This window comes from Leptonychotes weddellii, chromosome 3 (assembly GCF_054177405.1).
Source record: "Leptonychotes weddellii isolate Sample4059 chromosome 3, ASM5417740v2, whole genome shotgun sequence".
Classification (NCBI taxonomy): Eukaryota; Metazoa; Chordata; class Mammalia; order Carnivora; family Phocidae; genus Leptonychotes; species Leptonychotes weddellii.
This window is the reverse complement of record NC_138371.1, coordinates 171,264,888-171,284,193: the sequence shown is the minus strand read 5'-3', so window position 1 is coordinate 171,284,193 and position 19,306 is coordinate 171,264,888. Positions and strand designations below refer to the sequence as shown.

General features: G+C 45.6%; 1 protein-coding gene across 1 annotated transcript in view; it reads left to right on the top strand.

Annotated features, from left to right (window-relative positions):
• The window catches only part of EFNB2 (ephrin B2), a 44,078-nt gene extending 36,044 nt beyond the window's left edge, over positions 1–8,034 (top strand). Inside the window, exons 3-5 of the mRNA XM_081815195.1 lie at positions 2,054–2,146; positions 2,884–2,997; positions 4,334–8,034. Of these exons, the coding sequence (XP_081671321.1) occupies positions 2,054–2,146; positions 2,884–2,997; positions 4,334–4,722 (596 nt within the window). The 3' untranslated portion in view covers positions 4,723–8,034. The remainder of the gene's footprint in view (positions 1–2,053; positions 2,147–2,883; positions 2,998–4,333) is intronic.
• The last annotated feature ends 11,272 nt before the right edge of the window (positions 8,035–19,306 follow it).

The following is a 19,306-nucleotide window of genomic DNA, read 5'->3' as shown; positions in this document are numbered from 1 at the left end:
ATTTTTAACGTATTTGTTAAGCTGTTAGCCAGAAAAAGTTAGTCATTTAACTGCATTTGGGTGCACTTTTGCATGTGGGCACATTTATGCCCATATGATTTAGAAAACATGGAGATTCCATTTGAATTAAGTAAACTAAACTTTTGAAGCCATTAGCCAAATAAAGACCTCAGCTTTCTGCGTTTTTCTACATGAGAACATATCCTAATTTTTGAGAAAGATCAACTGAGAAAACTTGAAATAACTAAGTGAAGATTATAGCGCTCCCCAAAATGGTGTCTGGTCATAGATAGCCACACTGTTTTATGCCTTTAGGAGGAAAAGACACTTCGAAATTTAGGAACCTGTGTAGAGGAGGGAAAAGGGAAAGCAGACGGAGAAATGGGGAGAAAAACAGATTTTATTCGATTCACAGAGACATATAAAGTTTATAGGTACTTGTTTTAACTCCTCTGCCGGATATTTTCTCAACAGTCTACGAGAAGATACTGTCTACTTTTTACCCCCCAAAATTATTATGGCAGTGTTGCCCATTTTCCCAGGAGAAACTCAGTGCCAGCATCAGCAGAGGAGTGAGGTGTGGTTATAAGACTGTAAACTTTAAGGAAACACTCAGATAAGCAAAGAGATATTTATACACACGAGAAGCAACAATTGTTTTTAAGGAAAACAGTGAAAGTAAAAGTTGGTAACTCAAGAACACAAAGACAAGTAAGTAAGTGCCTTATTTTGCAGCTAATATAATTATCTGTAGCGTGCATATTTCTATGCGTGCACGAAGTCCTTGTTTGCCATTTGGAAAACAACCCATTAAAACAATGTCTTCAGATTTATTTTTACCAGAAATGCTGTCCCTGTTTCCGTGCCTTGCAAAGTACAGTGTTAGTAGACAAGCCTTTGATAATCCAAGTAGAGAATGACTTACAGTGCAGAAATGTATATGAAACACTTCTGTTCCTTGCCCCTTGAACTTTGGAGGAATGAAAATGTCTAGCACTCTCCACCTTCTTTTCTCTTCTGGAACTTGACCTGTAACTTAAATCTTCTTCCTCAGTGAAGTACCTGGCAGCCTGTCTTCTCGCAGCTTTAGTTAAAATGCTATTCAGAGGACACACCACCCTAAGGAGACAGAAGGGCAGTGTGTTTTAGGAGAGGAGAGCATAGGTTGTTTTTTTAAAAAAGTACTGAAAATGGTCAAATGCTCTGCCCTTTCTCCTCTTCTTCCTCCTCCCTCTTGAAGTGGAAAGCTAATCAAGCTGGTGAACAGGAGGCCATGGCTGCAGGACGTCCTCCCCATATACCCCAGGGTTGTTGCCGCGGGGCCCTGACCAAGCAGAGGACATGTGTGGTCCCCTCTGTCGGTCAAGTTGTCTTCTAGCAGGTAGCTTGGTTGAAGGGTTTGCCTGAGGTCCATCTTGGTAATAAGAACACACTTGCTATTTCTGGTCCAGTACAAAACGATAGAGAGAAACTTCAGAATTTGAAGACCTGAATCCTAGCCGCCTTCTTCATCTCAAATAAGGCTGGGAAAGAAGGAGAGGGGGTGTGGGAGTCTCCTCGTTTAGTGTTTACCGAACTAGGACGCTTGGCAAACAGGGAGCATCAAGCTAATTGTTCTTGAAGCAGGAAATCTGTAGTTGAGGAAGCAGGTGTTGTGGGATGATTACCATGTTTTAAAGTGACTGTATTAACTCTTTTGCTCTTTTGACTTTGACCCTGAAATAGTCAGTAAGCTTTTTGGAAGATGCTGTCCCTTTTATGTATGTGGACTACTTACTAAATCAGTTGGTTCTGAAGGAAGGAGAAAGCGCTTAAGTAAACTTGAAACCAGATAGCATATGCACACCAGTGTGGACAGTCTCCATTTTTCTTTCTTTTCTGTTTTTTTCTTATGTTTGGCTTTCAGCATTCCATACTTTCAGAAAACTTGTGACTAAGAGTGAATTCTTATTTTTCAAATTGTTTTCAGGCATTTCATGTTCATGTAAACTTGGCTTATTGATTTCCTGATTTTTCTTTATTTTTTTGTTTTGTCCATTTTATTTTTAATCAGCTACATCAAATGGGTCTTTGGAGGGCCTGGATAACCAGGAGGGAGGGGTGTGCCAGACAAGAGCCATGAAGATCCTCATGAAAGTTGGACAAGGTAAAGACCATCTGCTGCTTCATGAAGCCACCGTAATCTGGTTCGGCCCCCAGCGAGCACGACACTGGTGCTGTTAATGCCCGCTTTCGGTCCCTCGTAGCGTAGTTTTGAAAGCAGACCTTTCTCTGTACCTTGAGCCACTGACAGATTGCCTCAAGTCAATGTAACACACTTTTTTTATTGGAGATTCCTCTAAAAGTTAAGGTCAGCCAGGTCCGATGTCCATTGCCATATAGTGTATATATGTATATATGCACTCTTTTTTCTTCTTAAAAACGAAAGGCCTCTTTGATTCAAAAATTAAGATATCCAGAGTGGAAAACTTAAGTTTCTGCCATTTTGCCCATTTCTGCATCTTGACTACAGAAGACTTTAGTTCACTGAGCCATTTCACATACAGATAACCTATTGTGCAGAATTATTCTTCTAATTAGAAATTGGTATAGTAGTCAATCAACTTGCTCGTTTAAATTGAAATGTCATCTGCAATGCTCTGCCTGCCAAATGCAAGAATCCCTATAGTTTGCACAGATGGCCTCACAATCTAAACCTCTGAAATAACTAGTATAACCGTTTTGTTTTAAAAGGAAAATTATATTCTTGTATGTCACAGTACTTTGCATAAAGAATCTTACGTTCATTGCTATTTATGCCTCTTGAGATATATATCCAAAAGCTCCTAGAGCTAGATCTCATTAGACGCCTGGGCTGTAAGTAATCTATTCTTTCTCATATAGATGCAAGTTCCGCTGGGTCAACCAGGCATAATGATCCAACACGACGCCCAGAACTAGAAGCCGGTACAAATGGAAGAAGTTCAACAACAAGTCCCTTTGTCAAACCAAATCCAGGTATAGCAGCATGAGTGTGTGTGGATAGGTCTGTGTGTTCCGGGCGCCTCGGGTCCCAAGAGGTGGAACAGAGTCCGAGCACTTGGATACCAGTTGGGTTAACTTGTAGTTCCTGGAGTCGGTAATCTTTGCTCTCAGTTAGTTGTTATTAATTTACTCAATCAGAACAAAATAACTCATTCCCACGAAAGGTTCACATTCAGAGGAGTAGAATTCATCAGATGTAGGTGTCAATTAGGAGCACCACTCATTCAGACCAAAGTTATTTTTATTGGTGACACTTAATCGTGCCGGTTGCAACACTAGCTTAGAGCTGATGTTAATGTATATATAATTAATGTTCTAATCCCTCCTCTAATTATACCTAATCCACAAAGAGCCCGATTGATCCGCTTTCTACATTTTAGGTGGCAGCATCTTGAAATATTGCATAATGCCGCGTTTTTCAGGTGGTTATACCGCTGAATTTTTTTTTCACATTTTCAGTGTAAAATAAAATACCAGACGGATCCTGGGCCACAGTTTAGAATACCTGAGAAAGTTGGCTGTCATTTAACTTCATTTTCTTAACAATCCTTGAACAGATAGCTATGTATTTGTTTGCACACTAATGAAATTTTTATGTGGCGGTTGCTGGGCAGACCTCAGCAGTTTTGTATCCGGGATCTGTGCGCCTGGTTGGTAGTCGTGTGAATTTAGCATCTGCAGCGATATCCCCCCGTCTCTCCAAGCGTCAAGGAGGGAAGTTGTTATTTCTAACTTTCAATGACAAGATGTGTCAAATTCTTGTGACAAACTGATAAATGGATCATATAATGATGCCAGGCGATTTTTTTTTTTCGTGCTTAACATTTGGGTTGGCAGCCTGTTCAGTGTGAGAGTTTCTGCCGCCTTCCAAATATATTTTAGGTGTAAATCAAATAATACAAAGGAGGTACGAGTTGAGCGTTTTCCCAGGCCCCAGCAGTCCCGGGCGTGCTCAGGCCGCGGTGCCGGTAGGCAGGGCTTGCCTGTTCAGAGTGCAGGAGGTTTGAGATTCCCACGGAGCCAGCGCCCAGGGAGGAAGGCGGGAGAGCAAGGGGCCGCGTCCTGCGTGTGTCCCCGCCCGTCCCCGCCGTGGAGGGACCGTGGCGCGTGTGGCTGCGAGGCGCCAGCAAGGCCCCCCAGCGTCGCCCATCCTGATGTGGGGGCCGCGCCGCCCTCGGCTCTGCCGCGACGGGCGGGGTCTGGCGCGGGCGGGCGGCCGCCTGCGCGTTTGGGGTGGCGTGGCTCCCCGCCGGCCGCGCCCGGCGCCCCGCAGTGACCCTTCTGCCCCTTGTGTCTCCCCGCCCGGCAGGGTCGAGCACGGACGGCAGCAGCGCCGGACATTCCGGGAACAATATCCTCGGTTCCGAAGTGGCCTTATTCGCAGGGATTGCTTCAGGATGCATCATCTTCATCGTCATCATCATCACGCTGGTGGTCCTCCTCCTCAAGTATCGGCGGAGGCACAGGAAGCACTCGCCGCAGCACACGGCCACGCTGTCGCTCAGCACGCTGGCCACCCCCAAGCGCAGCGGCAACAATAACGGCTCGGAGCCCAGTGACATTATCATCCCGCTGCGGACTGCGGACAGTGTGTTCTGCCCCCACTACGAGAAGGTCAGCGGGGACTACGGGCACCCCGTGTACATAGTCCAGGAGATGCCCCCCCAGAGCCCGGCCAACATTTACTACAAGGTCTGAGACTCGGCGGTGCCTTGGCTTTCCCGGAGGAAACTTCCTGACCCGCTGCCGCCCGAGGAGGGTTTGATGACCCCCTGTGCCTCGACTGGACTGGAGCACAGCGGGGGAGAGGGAACGCCGCTTCTCGGAAGAGCCCTGTTGAGTTGGACAGCTTACCTCGTCTGTAGCGCCCCGGCCGTGGTGGAGACAGACGCTCGCCGGCAGCGGGGAGCCGGGCGCAGGGCGGGGGCCCGCTGGGGCTGCGGCGCTCGCCTGCCACCCCTCCACCTCCAAGCCATGTGCGGCACTCAGGCCTGCGGGGAGCCGAGGGAGATGGAGCGCCCGGATGGGGGGAGCCGGGCGAGCCGTGGGAGCCTCCCGGGCCGGCATCCCGGGCCGCCGCGCCCGGAAATGCGGTCTCTGCCTCGGGTGTCCCTCCCGAGGAGCGTCCGGACTTGACACAGAGACCTCGGGCTGGGGGAGGCTTGCAAGAGGTCCAGCTTCCAATCCTCACCGTGGCACCCCCCCCCGCCCCCCCTGCCGATCTCCGGCTCCCCCTCCACACTCTGCATCACTGCTGGAACACTCACGTTGGGGGGTCTCCTGCTCCACGCACTTGCAACCGCAGCTACAGCGGAATGGGTAATACGCTTCTCGAAGTTGTGTTTGCTAATAAGGAGCCTTGCGGCCAGACGCCAGACTGGGCTGGCAGCCGTGGAAGACGAGGAGTTCGTGGAAGGGGGCGGGCCAGGGAAAAGGGCTGTCTGCAAATGCAGTTCAACGCCGCTGCCTCCGAAGCAGAGGATCGGGTGGGGGAGAACCCAATTAGGTAGCACAGCACTTTGGTTTGGCTGAGATTTTAAAAGGCAAGTAGGAGACGCAACACCACCACTCGCAGTGGAGGAGGGTGCCTTTGAAGGAATCCGCTCTGATCACATGGCAACGTGCAGGAAAACCAGAGTCCCTCTTGGCTGGGGAGAACAAAGGGGCATTGTTGGGAGAGGAACAGGCCAGGAGGGAAGGGGGCAGTGGGCCGCTGATGACAGATTTGGGCAGGACTGTTGTGGTACTGGCAATAAGATGTACAGCTTCGAAGCTGTAGGAGAGTCGGTCTGCTTTGGATGATGTTTAAAGCAGACTCAGCTGCTATACTGATCACATTTTATTAAACACAGGGAAAGCATTTAGGAGAATAGCAGAGAGCCAAATCTGACCTAGAAGTTGAAAAGCCAAAGGTCAAACAGGCTGTAATTCCATCATCATTGATGTTATTGAGGAGTTCTCTTATATAAAAGGTAGGTCAGATTCCCCGCCCCCTCCCCTCCCCAGTGCACCTGCCCCGCCCCCCTCCCCCCTGGAGCCTCCCTGACACTTTGGTTTTGGGAGGTGCTGTGCTGGCCCAGGGGGGGCTACTGAGCGAGGCCACAGCGCAGCTGCTCTGTGTCTAGGTGAAGCACACGGCGAACCTCTTCGAGTCCTTAAGCCGGAAATCGATGATGTCGAGGGGGAGAAGGAAGATAGCACGTATTTATAATAGGTATAGAGAACACAAGGGATAGAAAGTGAAAGATTTTTACTAATATATATTTTAAGATTGCACACAAATCACACCAGAGGATGTGAAATTCACTTGTGGCAATTGCGTGGTCTCAACGCTCAGTGCTTAAAAAAAAAAATTGGACAGCTACTTCTGGGAAAAACATCGTCACTCCCCAAATAACAATAACGAGAGTAAATACAAAAATAACCCAGTCCTCTGAAGGCATCTCACGGAACCTAGACTAGGAAATGCAAGCCCCAAACACCAGGAAATGGACGTGACCGCACCATATGTTGAACAGTGGCAAGATGTCCGGGCATTTCTTCTCTGTGTTGTGTTTGCCCTTGCCTTACGGCTCAAGTGTTCGCCAACACCCACCGGGTCATGTGGAGGGGCTGCGGCGGCAAGTTCAGCTCCGGCCCCCTCCGCTCTCCCCGCTGCCCTCCCAGTCCCCTCGTCCCCTCCCTTCTGGGAAACAAAACGAGTAAACAGGAAACCTACTTTTTATGTGCTATGCAAAATAGACATCTTTAACATAGTCCCGTTACCATGGTAACACTTTGCTTTCTGAATTGGGAAGAAAAAAGAAACGTAGCAACAGCATTTTAAGGTTCTCAAACCTCCAGTGAATACCTGCAAAAATGAGTTGTCACAGAAAATTATTCCTTCTCTATTTCCTGAACCTGAAAATGATGTTGGTCCAAAGTGCGTGTGTGTATGTGTGAGTGGGTGAGTGGTATACATGTGTACATATATGTATAATATATATCTACAATATATATTATATATATCTATATCATAGGTCTGTGGAGGGTTGTCATGGCGACCAGCCACAGTACATATGTGATTCTTTCCATCACCCTACCCTCTCCTTTACGTGCATCCATACAAGATTTTCTTGTAAGCCATCAAAAATTAACCTTTAGGATGGGGGAGAGGGGCAAGAAGGGGAAAAATGGGAAATAGTCTGATTTTAATGAAATCAAATGTGTGTCTCATCGGTTGGCTACATTTTGGTTATATGCTAAACTGTGAAATCAGATGAATTGATGAAGAGTTACCTGCAACCAATTGAAAAGTGTTCTGTGCGTCTGTTTTGTGTCTGGTGCAGAATATGACAATCTACCAACTGTCCCTTTATTTGAAGTTGGTTCAGCTTTGGAAAAGTTACTGTAAATGCCTTGCTTGTATTATCATCCCTAGTCACCTGACTTTGGAATTTGCACCATAATGTTTAAGTGAAGATGCTGTAAATAGGTTCAGATTTTACTGTATATGGATTTGGGGTGTTACAGTAGCCTTATTCACCTTTTTAATAAAAATACACATGAAAACAAGACAGAAATGGCTTTTCTTACCCAGATTGTGTACATAAGCAATGTTGGTTTTTTATAAAGTCTAAGCAAGATGTTTTGTATAAAATCTGAATTTTGCAATGTATTTAGCTACAGCTTGTTAAACGGCAGTGTCATTCCCCCTTTGCACTGTAATGAGGAAAAAATGGTATAAAAGGTTGCCAAATTGCTGCATATTTGTGCCGTAATTATGTACCATGGATATTTATTTAAAATTTTTTCGTTGTCCAATTTGTAAGTAACACAGTATTATGCTTGAGTTATAAATATTTTTTTCTTTATTCGTTTTATTTTAATAGCCTGTCCTAGGTTTTCAGTCCGCTTTACTTCCACATTGCAGTCAGCCCCCAGAAACGAAACCCGTGAGGTCCCATTCCACGTCTGTTTCAAACTGAATTTGTTCTTAAAAAAATAAAATATTTTTTTCCTATGGAAAAAGCGCCTTCAAAGTCTTTTCCTTTCCCTCTTTTTTTTTTCTTTTTTCTTTTCTTTTCGCTTGTTATTTTAATTTGCTTTTCTACTCTGTTTTCTCTATAATTACAGTTATCCGGGACCTTCTGCCCGTGGGCATTCTTGTGCCCATTTTTCAAGTCAGGGCATGCACGTAATGTGATTGTTAATCTTGCAAAAGGCCACGAGCCCCTTGGTTTCCCCATAAAACTCAAACTCACATTTCACAAATATTTTATCGTAAGGTTTCATCAAGTCCTAAGTAAGCGTCCTAACCAGAAAGCATCTCTAGTTTCACCTGGATCACACCGTCTGAGCCGTGACCTCATTCAGGTGAGAGAGGAAAAGGAAGGAGATGCACTTTTGTTATCTCAACACTTAATTCCAGATTGATCCAGTTTCCATTCAAGCAGAGCAGTTTGCCATAGACCGCTTCATTGTTCTTCATGGAATAATCCCAGGAGGAAGGAAGAAAGTCCAATGTTCTCTGTCAAACTTTAACACTGATGAAATCATCCTTAGGAGGGAGGTACTTCAGGTGTGGGGGGTTTGAGAAAGAACCCCAACCCAGGAGCCAGATGCTCCAGGCCAGATTGACTTGCCCCAGATCACAGCCCCAGCCAAGTGAAGAATTGGTAGGTTTCAACCTCCCCCCGCCGGAGGTTCCCATGAAAGGCTGGTTTTAGAAGCAGGGATCTCCGAGGCATCTTCCTGACTTACTTGTCCTAAAGAAAGGTTGGTGGAATAAATGCTTTCCTTCAAAAAAAAAAAAAAAAAAAAATTCTCCAGGAGCCCACAGTTTCAGGTGATGCCAGAATGATAGATAGCTCCGGCTACGCCATCTCTTTATTCCGAGACACTTAACCGCCCCATCACTGCAAATCCAAGTTCCAGGGCACAATTTACGGCCGAGTGACTAAGCGGGATGCTCCACCCTCCGTACCATATTGCTAATGAGCAGTCCAGGCTAGAACAAAAGCACAACAGCCAAGGATTCCATTTTCAACTGACAGGGCCGCCTTTATTGCAATTTAAATGACCAAAGACACCGTGTCATTGTTCCCACCTGGTGTTTGAAACTAAGTTGTCCAAACTGGGCAGGCCAAACTCCAGGAAGAAATAAAAGTGCACCCCAGTTGTTACCCTTTTTAACTGGCGAGAAGGAAACTTACAGAAACTTCTCGCTGAGCTTGTCACGCAGATGCTCTTCTCTGTCTGAAGGGTCAGCCTGCTCCTGCAGTCACTGCGTCACTGTGCTCTCCCTGCCCGCTGCTGTCCACTCCTCTCTAATGTCACTGTCCTTGTCGGCAAAACGGTTGCCTGTTCAAACCCTGGGAGAAAGGTTCCCAGTGGAAAGGAGAAAAAAAAAAAAATACATATATATATATAATATCAGTACCATCTGTCATGCACCTTGCTGTCAGTCTCTGGACCCAACCCAGAGAAGGATCATTCAAAGGCAAAAACAATCCAGAGGAGGAAAAGTCACTTACCTAATGGATGTTCAAAAGGATGATTATCCTCCTCTTGGCTTCGGTGGCAAATAGGTCTTCAGGTGGCTCAAAAGGACACATAATTGCTACTGTGCAAAAGACACTGATCTGGGTGTTGTGCTGCTTTTTTGTTTCCAGTTGATTTGGGATGATGTTTGTGGGTATTTATACTACAGATGTACTTGAAGACAAAATACTCAGTGTTGTAATGGAAGAGTCTTGCCTATTCTACTCGGTTCTCTGGGTAGGGAGGGCATTTATCAGTGACAGGGAGAGATTAAAATAATACACTTATTTGTGGGGCACCTGGGTAGCTCAGTTGTTAAGCGTCTGCCTTCGGCTCAGGTCATGGCCCCAGGGTCCTGGGATCAAACCCCACATCCGGGGCTCCCTGCTCAGTGGGAAGCCTGTTTCTCCCTCTCCCACGCCCCCTGTTTGTGTTCCCTCTCTCGCTGTCTCGCTGTCTGTCAAATAAATAAATAAAATCTTTTTTAAAAAGTATATACTTGTTTGTAATAAACCATAGCACACCAGGTTGATGAATCAATTTTTTAGTGATGAAACTCTGCCCCAGAAGCTAAAGATGCATTCACCTCAAGATTTTTATGCTGTGGGGCGCCTGGATGGCTCAGTCGTTAAGCGTCTGCCTTTGGCTCAGGTCATGATCCCAGAGTCCTGGGATCGAGCCCCGCATCGGACTCCCTGCTCCGCGGGAAGCCTGCTTCTCCCTCTCCCACTCCCCCTGCTTGTGTTCGCTCTCTCACTGTGTCTCTCTCTGTCAAATAAATAAAATCTTTAAAAAAAAAAAAAAGATTTTTATGCTGTGATGCATTGATTAATGAAGCCTCTTCAAAACAATTCTCCACATGAAGTTAATTATATTTTTTTAAAAAAACCAACACCCTCATTAAAAAAAAGTGCCCCTATGTATAAGGACACTGCGCGAAGGAAATCATACCAACCCAGTTTATGACCAATCATAGATCACCGCTGAAGGTGTTAAATGCAGGGAAGGTGAGACCTCGCTCGCGGCTCTCTCTCTGCTACCCATGGCTCTGTGGTCTCTCTGCACATCCCATCCAGTTCTGTGCCTTGGGGGCCTCCCCTGTTAAGGGGAGAAGGTAGGACTCCAACACATTGAAGGTCACTTTCAACTTCCGCAGGATTTGAAGCAAAGCCCCCCCGCCTTTCAAGCTGTACAAAAGTGCCTTGATGTAAGCTGCTCTTTATCCCGGCTTCCCCGGGGGGCTAAGCTCTGAAGACCTACGGTGGTTCACAGTCACACCCCGCCCCCTCTGGGTTGCACTTGACCATCTCCCCACTGCCTCCAACAAGATCCCACATGGGGCCCCGGGCTCTGCTGCTCACCACCCCTTCCTGGCATGGAAGGAAAATTCAAAAAATCCAATAACTAGCAATGTGTACATACCAGTAGAACGGGGAGCCGCGCTCTTGTGGTTTTGGCCTTTTATTCCTAATTGTTGAGTAGATCTTTTTTCTTCACTCGCAGACATTTTTGGGTCACTGCAAGCAGGCCCCCAACTTCTATTTAAATACCTTGTAGTATTTAAATAGGGGCCAGGCAAGGGGTAAGGTGTGGGTGGTGCTCTCTTCCACCAGCTAAGGGAGCCCACCTTCGCTTCATCTTCCTCGTAGATTTGAGACTCACTTGCTTCGTATTTGATTCTTTCCATGCTGTGATCTAGAACACATCCCTGTTATGTCTGTCTCCTTTATTACTCATACTTCTGCTTCTGTTGTCTGCGGCAAAGAATTGTATGACTGGAGAAACATCTTTTAATTGATAATAGAGCTATTATTTCCCAAGTGCCATTCATACCTAATAAAATGACTAGAGTTTTTTGTGTGTTTTGTTTTTAAAGCCATGGTGACTCTCTCTTAAAAAGTCCCAGAACAGTAGGGGAGATAAATGTCATAAAAAAAAAAAAATTGCTTAAAATCAACTGAAATCTTAAGCAAAACCCAAACAAGATTGCTCTTCAGGTGTATCATCTGTGTTCAGTGGCTTTGTTAACGCAACCTTACAGGAAGACCAAAGAAAGTGGTAGACATTAATGTCTAGCTCTAAGCTCCAGCAAGTGGGGAAAATTAAAATGAAACAAAACAAAATGCTACAGGAGGGGGTCCTGGCTTGCTACATCTTTCACTTGGGTCCCTGAGTATCTGGTGTCTCGGTTCTTTATCATCTGGCTACTTCTGCATATGACTCAAGATGCTGAGAACGGTGTGAGAGGCTTCAATAAACATAACTCCCAGTTTCTAAGTTGTATGTGTGTAGCTTAGTGCGGTTCAGATTCCTTCATATCCTTGTGATGAAGCACCATTGACTCTGAGAGAAAGCCTACAACCCGCGGCAGCCGGGATGCCTCTGTCTGGACTCCTGGCTCCTGGCAGGTCCCCAGGCCGACCACACCGCTGCCCCTCACTGAGGCCAACCATCGGAATGTGGGCACTTCCTATGCTTTGACTCAATTATACATGCCTGGTTTTGAAGTGCAGCTTATAAAAACACAACAAGTCAGCAAATAGTATCCATCTAGCTTTTCCGTGGTGAATGCACATGGGTTAGGAGAGGGTGAGGACCGAGGGGCAGGAAGAGGATGGTGGACGTCATCCTCAGCAGAAGCCTTTTCATCAGACTGGGCCGAGACACTAACCAGGAGCCCACACCAGCGGACTCATGCTTATCCACAAGCCTCGAAGCTTCTGCCCAGTAAACACACACACAGTTTGTATCCCACGTGCATCTAGTTAGCACTGCATGTATGGAAGGCAGTGTGCTAGGTACGGGGGGCTGGGGGGACATGGAAGACAAAATCCCTCCTATGGGGAGCCCAGAGTCCACTCAGCAGCCCTGCTCTTTCACGAATAGCAATGACACATCTCACACGTGTGTAGGAAAGGAAGGAATAACGATTCCAGCGACTGTGTTTTATTCCGGGAGCATCTTCCTAAAAAAGTATTAGCCTGTTAGTAGGCTTTTTTCATCCACCTGTCTCTTCCGTTCGTGCGGGTTAAATTTCTTTCCTTTTAAATCTTTCATTACATATATGCCAACTGGCTGGTTAGGATGCTAAATTTAGTGTAACTGCTCTTCCAAACATCTTAGGAGTTTGCCTTAAGTGTCTGCCTCTGGCCTTAAAGGGCAAATCAAAACATTTCCAATTGGTTTCCAGCCCACATTACGAAGTGTATGTGTATTTGAAAGACTGTTTCTTGGCTATAATTGGTAGGTTTCTTGTAGCCAGTTCCGAGGAAAGAATTGCAGAGAGCTTTACAGTCTGCTAGCAGCAGTTAGCACTGAGCTCAAAAACAGTAGGAAAAAAAAAATGAAGTCTGAGCATCTGGGATGGTTGCCAGAGTGACCCACAAGTTACATGCAACATAAGCGTCTCAGACGAGCAGATGCGGGGCTGCTCCTGAAGAAGCCTGGGTCTCTGCCTTTCAAGTGTCCTACTCGAGAAGGGGGGAGGAAAGATAAGAAGCTCCTACCAACTCCCTTAAATATTTTAGATAAAAATAATGACCGTGTTAATCTCACTTGAACGTCACCGAATTTATTCCTCCCGTCCTGCTAGCCAAGGGTCAAGAAAAGACTAGCACACACCATTTTCCGGGAGCGTGTGTGTCAGCGATTCATACTGTGTGTAGCAGTCACGTGTGGGTCTATGAGAAACGTCTCCCAGCCGTGGTCGAAGCACCGTTCCCCATTTCCAAGGAGGAAGCGAAGATTCACCTTGGCAGACAATGGCAAGCACGCGTTGGTGGCTCCTTCTCTCGGGCTCCCTCACCGCACTGCGCGGGGTCTGGGTTTTGGTTGCAGGGAACTGGGGAGTGTGGGAAACGGATCAGAGACTGTGCATAAAGCAGTGAGCAGGACTCATAAACCTTTGTGTGTGATGACCATTCCCGACACATGGAGAGACCGACGCAGCCGGAATAGCAGCCTACCTCACCTCCCGAAGAATGACCTGCAGGGACATACTTTCTCCCTGAGTCACCACCACCTCCAGGACTCACAAGAGAAGGGAGTCGAGTCACATGGCTTTTCATCCCCCACCCCCATTGATTGTTTTTTTTTTTTTTTTATTTGAGAGAATAAGAGAGAGAGAGAGAGCACATGAAAGGGGGGAGGATCAGAGGGAGAAGCAGACTCCCTGCTGAGCAGGGAGCCCGATGCGGGACTTGAACCTGGGACTCCAGGATCATGACCTGAGCCGAAGGCAGTCGCTTAACCAACTGAGTCACCCAGGCGCCCCCCCATGCATTGTTTTTAAAGAGTCTCGTTGATGCTGACTTTAACAAGAGATTTCGGAAAAGTGCTTCAAACAGGGCAAGAGAATTTTTTAAGCGACATCGCCAGCCAAGCAGGTACCGTGATTATGATGGTCATTAAGCAGTTTAAAGAGTCTGGTTCTGCTTAATAAGGTCGCCCAGCTTTTTATGGGCCTGCACAGAAATCCTCTTGGAGAACTCATTCTACGGCAGCCCATCGTCACCACTGTTTTCTGTGATGTGTCTTGATTTCAGATTTTGAGGTCTGATCTCTGGCATTTTACTACGGCTACTTCTGGACTCCATCTACATCAACCCTAAGGTAGAAAGACGGGAGACCTATGAGCCTCTCTGCTCTTAAGTGGTATGCTTTTTGTCACTTTGTTTCATTTTATTTTCCTTAGCTTTTGACTTGGAGCATTGAGAGATACAGCGTGAGTTGAAAGACAAGAACAACAAACTCACATATATCTACCATGTAAATGCAACAATTAACCTTTTGCCCCTATGTACACGGTCTGTGCACGCACATGCACACACATACACACTCCCTCACACACACAATTCTTCAGCTAAGCATTGGAAAGTAGTCACAGACATCCTGACACTTCCTTCCCACATCTTACCATATAAGTAAAAAGGAATCCCCTTCATGTAACCTTAACACCATGATCAATCTTGAGAAAAATAACAAGAATTTCATGATATAATCAGTTAGTCTGTTAAATTTATCTTTTTAGCTTTTTTATTTTGGACAAAAATAGTACTGTACCTACATCTGATAAAAATTATGTTTCCTTAAAAATAATAAAGTAAAAATTAATATATATTAATATTACATATAATATATAATATATATTAATTAAAAATTAATATATATATGTTTCCTTTCCCAGCCCCTCCTCCATCCCTCAAAGTAACCATCATAAACGGAATCTAGTCTATCTGTTCAGAAAAATATTATATGCATATTCTTACATATAAATGCACATTTAAAAAAATCTCTATAGAGATTATACTGTACACATTGTTCTACATGATGCCTTTTAAATAAATGATGCATCTTGGAGATCTTTCCTCATTGGTACATTCAGTTTTCCCTTTTTTTTAACAACCATAGTTCTTTTAGATCATCGCCCACTAGCAAAACTTGGTTTTTAAGCTCCTACACACAATACACCTTGAGGCAGAGACAGCGGATCTCATCAGATAATTTGCATACTCTCCTATTTTTCTCAGCCTCACTTGCAGTTAGGTCCAGAGGGTGCAGCTCAAAGACAGTGGGAGCTCGGTCAGCCTGGGTCCCGAGTGATTGAGTGGATCAGAGGCCCCTGCTGATCTGTGTTGGGCTTTCCAAGCTCTTTGCATGAGACTCAAATTTACATGTTAAGACCCAAGATTGGGAGGATCATCTGTTATCACAGCATATGCCTACCCACCCTGATTTATATGTGCTTAACATCCTACGGTGTTTTCCCAAATGTATCCATAAGCTAAATTCCTAGCAGTGGAGTCACTGTATAAAAGGGAACGCACATCTGGAGCTTTGATAGATAACTGCCCGATTACCTTCGATTTTCTCTTTCCTTTTTTTTTTTTTCCCTAGTTTAAATATATAACTTCCGCTCCACTCCACTGCTTCTTTTCTCCAGTTTGTTTGCATTTTTACTCTGTGCTGTCCTTTAAGACCTACAAGAGGCAAATGGGATGAAGAAGATGGATACCAATAGGATGTATACATACATCAATGTTCGTTAGTGTATTTGAAATTAACACAGGGACCCAGTGTGTGCGCGTGCATCCAGACTTGTGGTCTTGAGCTGAGATCATGATGCAGACTTCTGTTTCGATTCTGGTAGAGAAGATGCCTTGCTATCGCTCCATAATAGCAGTCAATTACCTTGCTAATGCAAACTTGTACTAAGTATCCAGGAAGTAATGTAACTTTCCAATAGTAAGATTTAGGCAGTAATCCCCTCCGTGAATTGCTTTGTTACTTCTTTGTTTTTACTATGTGCATGTGGACTGGAATCCAGAACCAGTCAGAGGTTGTGTTACTGGTTCTGTGGGAAAATTGCAAGACACAGGCTTTATAGACTGAGCGACTCCCTCAAATGACCCTTCATTTGCCTAAAATGTGCTGGACGCTTGGAAGGAGAAATGGAAAGCACCGAAGATAAATCTTCTACTGAAGGAGCAATCGCAGCCTGGTACTTTAATCTTGGTTTTCAAGAAGAACATCTTCTTTTTAGGAAAATGAATTTTGTTTATTGAGAGAAATAAAATTTGGGGAAAATAAAGAATTGTTCTAAGCATTACGACTCTCTATTAAAGCAGTTCCAGAAACATTGATTTTCCATTTTAAAATAGTGCTTCCTGTACCCCAAGCCAGAGGTCCAGATTCCATGAGGACTATGGAGTGAGCCCAAGAATCCTTTTTTTCCCAGCAAGCATGCAAGATTGCTGACGAATACATGGTGATAACAGCTTGATGTTTTCTCTGTCCCGGTCTCAGTGTCTTCAGGGCGTAAACACTAACATAATTCCAGTTACCAGATAAGGAGGAGCAATGGGTATGAGGAGATATGCATGTAGTATATTTTTTTCTTGGACAATAATTTAAAACTCCTTAGAGCTAGAACTCGAATTTAGAGCTGGAACTCCCTAGATCAGGCTGGGTGTGTGGTTGTCCATCTATTCTTGCATGAAGCTCAAAGGTCTCTGTTTATGGACAGATACCTGCTCTCTCGGCCTCCTCGGTGCCCATCTGGGCCTTACATGTCTGCACATATTATGGATGGTTAAGAAATAGAGACTCAGTCAACACATCAGGGACTTTACGCAGAGGGGCTAGCAAATGGATGAGTCCTTAGGAGAAGGGTTTGGTTGTTTTTGAGTGGATTTCATGCCCCTTGGCTTTGTCCTCCCTCCCCACCATCTAGGCCACGTGCCCCGGGGCCTCCTCAGGAATTGGGCTTGCATCCCTCCTGGCTGGCCCCGTTCATCCCAGTGCCACACCTCAGAGTTGGCTTTGGCATGAACCACACCCACCGGGGTCTACCTGGTTAGTATCTCAGTTTCTCCCTGTCAAATTTCAACTGTCCAATCTGATGAACAGATTCTAGAGGTTGGAAGGCTTTGCTTAGGAAACACATGGTTTATTTAACTCGTGTCTTCTGAAGACAATGCCCGTTTTTCTTGTTTTTCCCAATAAAATGTCGGCTTAGAGCAAATCGATAGAGAACTATTTTTTTGGCAATAGAAGTTTCTCTGTAACATTCAACCTATGCCTTCCCTGTCCAGATGTGGCTGGTTTTGGCTCTAGTTTCCCAGAGCAGTGAGCACAAGATAAGCAGGATTTGTTTTTCTTTTCTTCCTTCCTCTTTTTCACACCATACACACATCCATTTTTTGCTTAGAGGCATTGAGAAACTGGGCAACGCTTTTAATTGTTTCAGCACACACAATCAGTAGGTAATGGTGATAACCAAGGAAAGAGAAAATGGAGTCCGTTTGTTCTCTCTCAGGCTCCTCCCCTTCCTTTTTTGCCAATTTCCACATGCAGGGAAATAGCTCATAGGGCTCATGTTCTGTGGATGTGAGCCACAGGAGGCTTAAACTGAGCATTATCAAAACACATTAGAAATAGATCACATTGCAAAGAAGAGCAGGCTTGGCCCCGGCCAAGGCAACCCCCCCCCCGCCCCCACCCCTCACCCCCCACCCCCCACCCCCCACCGAGCTGGGAATCCAGTGGAATGCAGCTCCATGCAATGTTGCTCATCACATCTTCCCTACTTCCTGTACAAAATCTGCAAGCTGTGGCCCTCCTGTTCAAGCCAAACCGCGCAGGGTTTGAAACACAAAGGGGTTCTTGCAAAAAATACTGTGCCATCACATCTCGGCTTTCTTAAAAGATAGCTGAACACCGTGAGTTTGTGTTGGCAAGGGATGGTGGTGGGAATCCGCTCCTGCCGCTTCTTCGCTGCATGTTCTTGAGAAAGCTACTTAACCTCCTGATACCTCAGTTTCTTCATCAATGAAAAGAGGTCTATTAACACCCACCTTGAAGAGCTATTGTGAAGATTAGTGGAAATAGCATGCGTACATAGTCTTGGAAGATAATAGGCACTCAATAATGATCTTTGCACGGTGCTTCTGTATTTCAAACAGTTGATCTGAAGCCTTGGCTCTGTGATAGGTTTTACTATGACCACACGTGATCCCGCACTGCTGGCTTTTTAAGCCCATACCTCTAATGGACAGGTGGAGCACCACTATTCACGTTACATTACATATACAGCATCTTTAGATGTCTCTAAACGAATGGGAAAACCATTAGCGATTTTTTCTAGAATAAGGAAAGAACAAATTCTGTTTGCCCCTCATGGCTATGCCTCCATTATTTAAGCCAACATATACTTTATATTAAGGTGTTACTGATTCAGACCCAAAGTAAGACCTTGTCTTCCTTGGTTTATACCGTAAGTCGAAATACAATAATATAATTATAAATATAAATAATATAATACACTGAATATATCTGTGCTCCTGTTCCTGCTCGTCCGCCAGTATTCCACATTTTTGGAGCTGCAGCCGGAGAGCAGAACGTTTCCACACACAAGGAAGGGTGAGGGAGGTATTCACAAAGAGCCACTGAGTTCCAGAATTTGTGGCTTGGTGATAGGTTTGCTTCCGGACGCAACCACAGTAGTGGGATTCTCAGAGGTGGTAGAGGATCTGACCATCTTCACGGTATTTGTAGTGAGGGTACAAAGTCCCCTCGAACTAAACGCTGTTAGCTGAATCGTGTCCCCTCCCAAATCCGTATGTTGAGTCCTAAGGCCCAGCACCTCCGGGTGTGACCGTACTTGGAAGACAGGGTCCTTACAGAGGCCATCACGTTAAAGTGAAGCCATTAGCAGGACCCTAATCCGATAGGACCAGTCCTCCTAAGAAGAGGAGATTTGGGCACAGACACGCACAGAGGAAAGACAATGTGAAGACACAGAGAGAAGACAGCCACCTGCAGGTCAGGGACCGAGGCCAGGAACAAACCCTTCCCTCTCAGCGCTCGGAAAGGAACGAACCCTGCCAGCACCTTGACCTCAGCCTTGAGCCTCCGGAACGGTGAGAAAATACGGATCTCTGGTTTAGCCACCCTGTCTCTGGTATTTCGTTACATCAGCTCTAGCCAGCTAATACACCAAGTATCTCCTGTAATAAGTTATTGGTCTGAAGGAAATTCCTGGACTGCTCGTCACCTGCTTTCCATAACATACGAGGCTGTGAACTTTCGCCGGTATGAGGAAGAAAGAGGTTTCAGCAGGAAACCAGACATGGGCTCGGGCACATGCTTTCTGTAAAGGGCCAGATCATGAACATTACGGCTTGCTGGCCCTGTTCTCTCTGCTGTGCCTCGCCATCCCCCTGTCATCGGTCGAAGGTGGCTGGGGACCGTCGGGAACAAG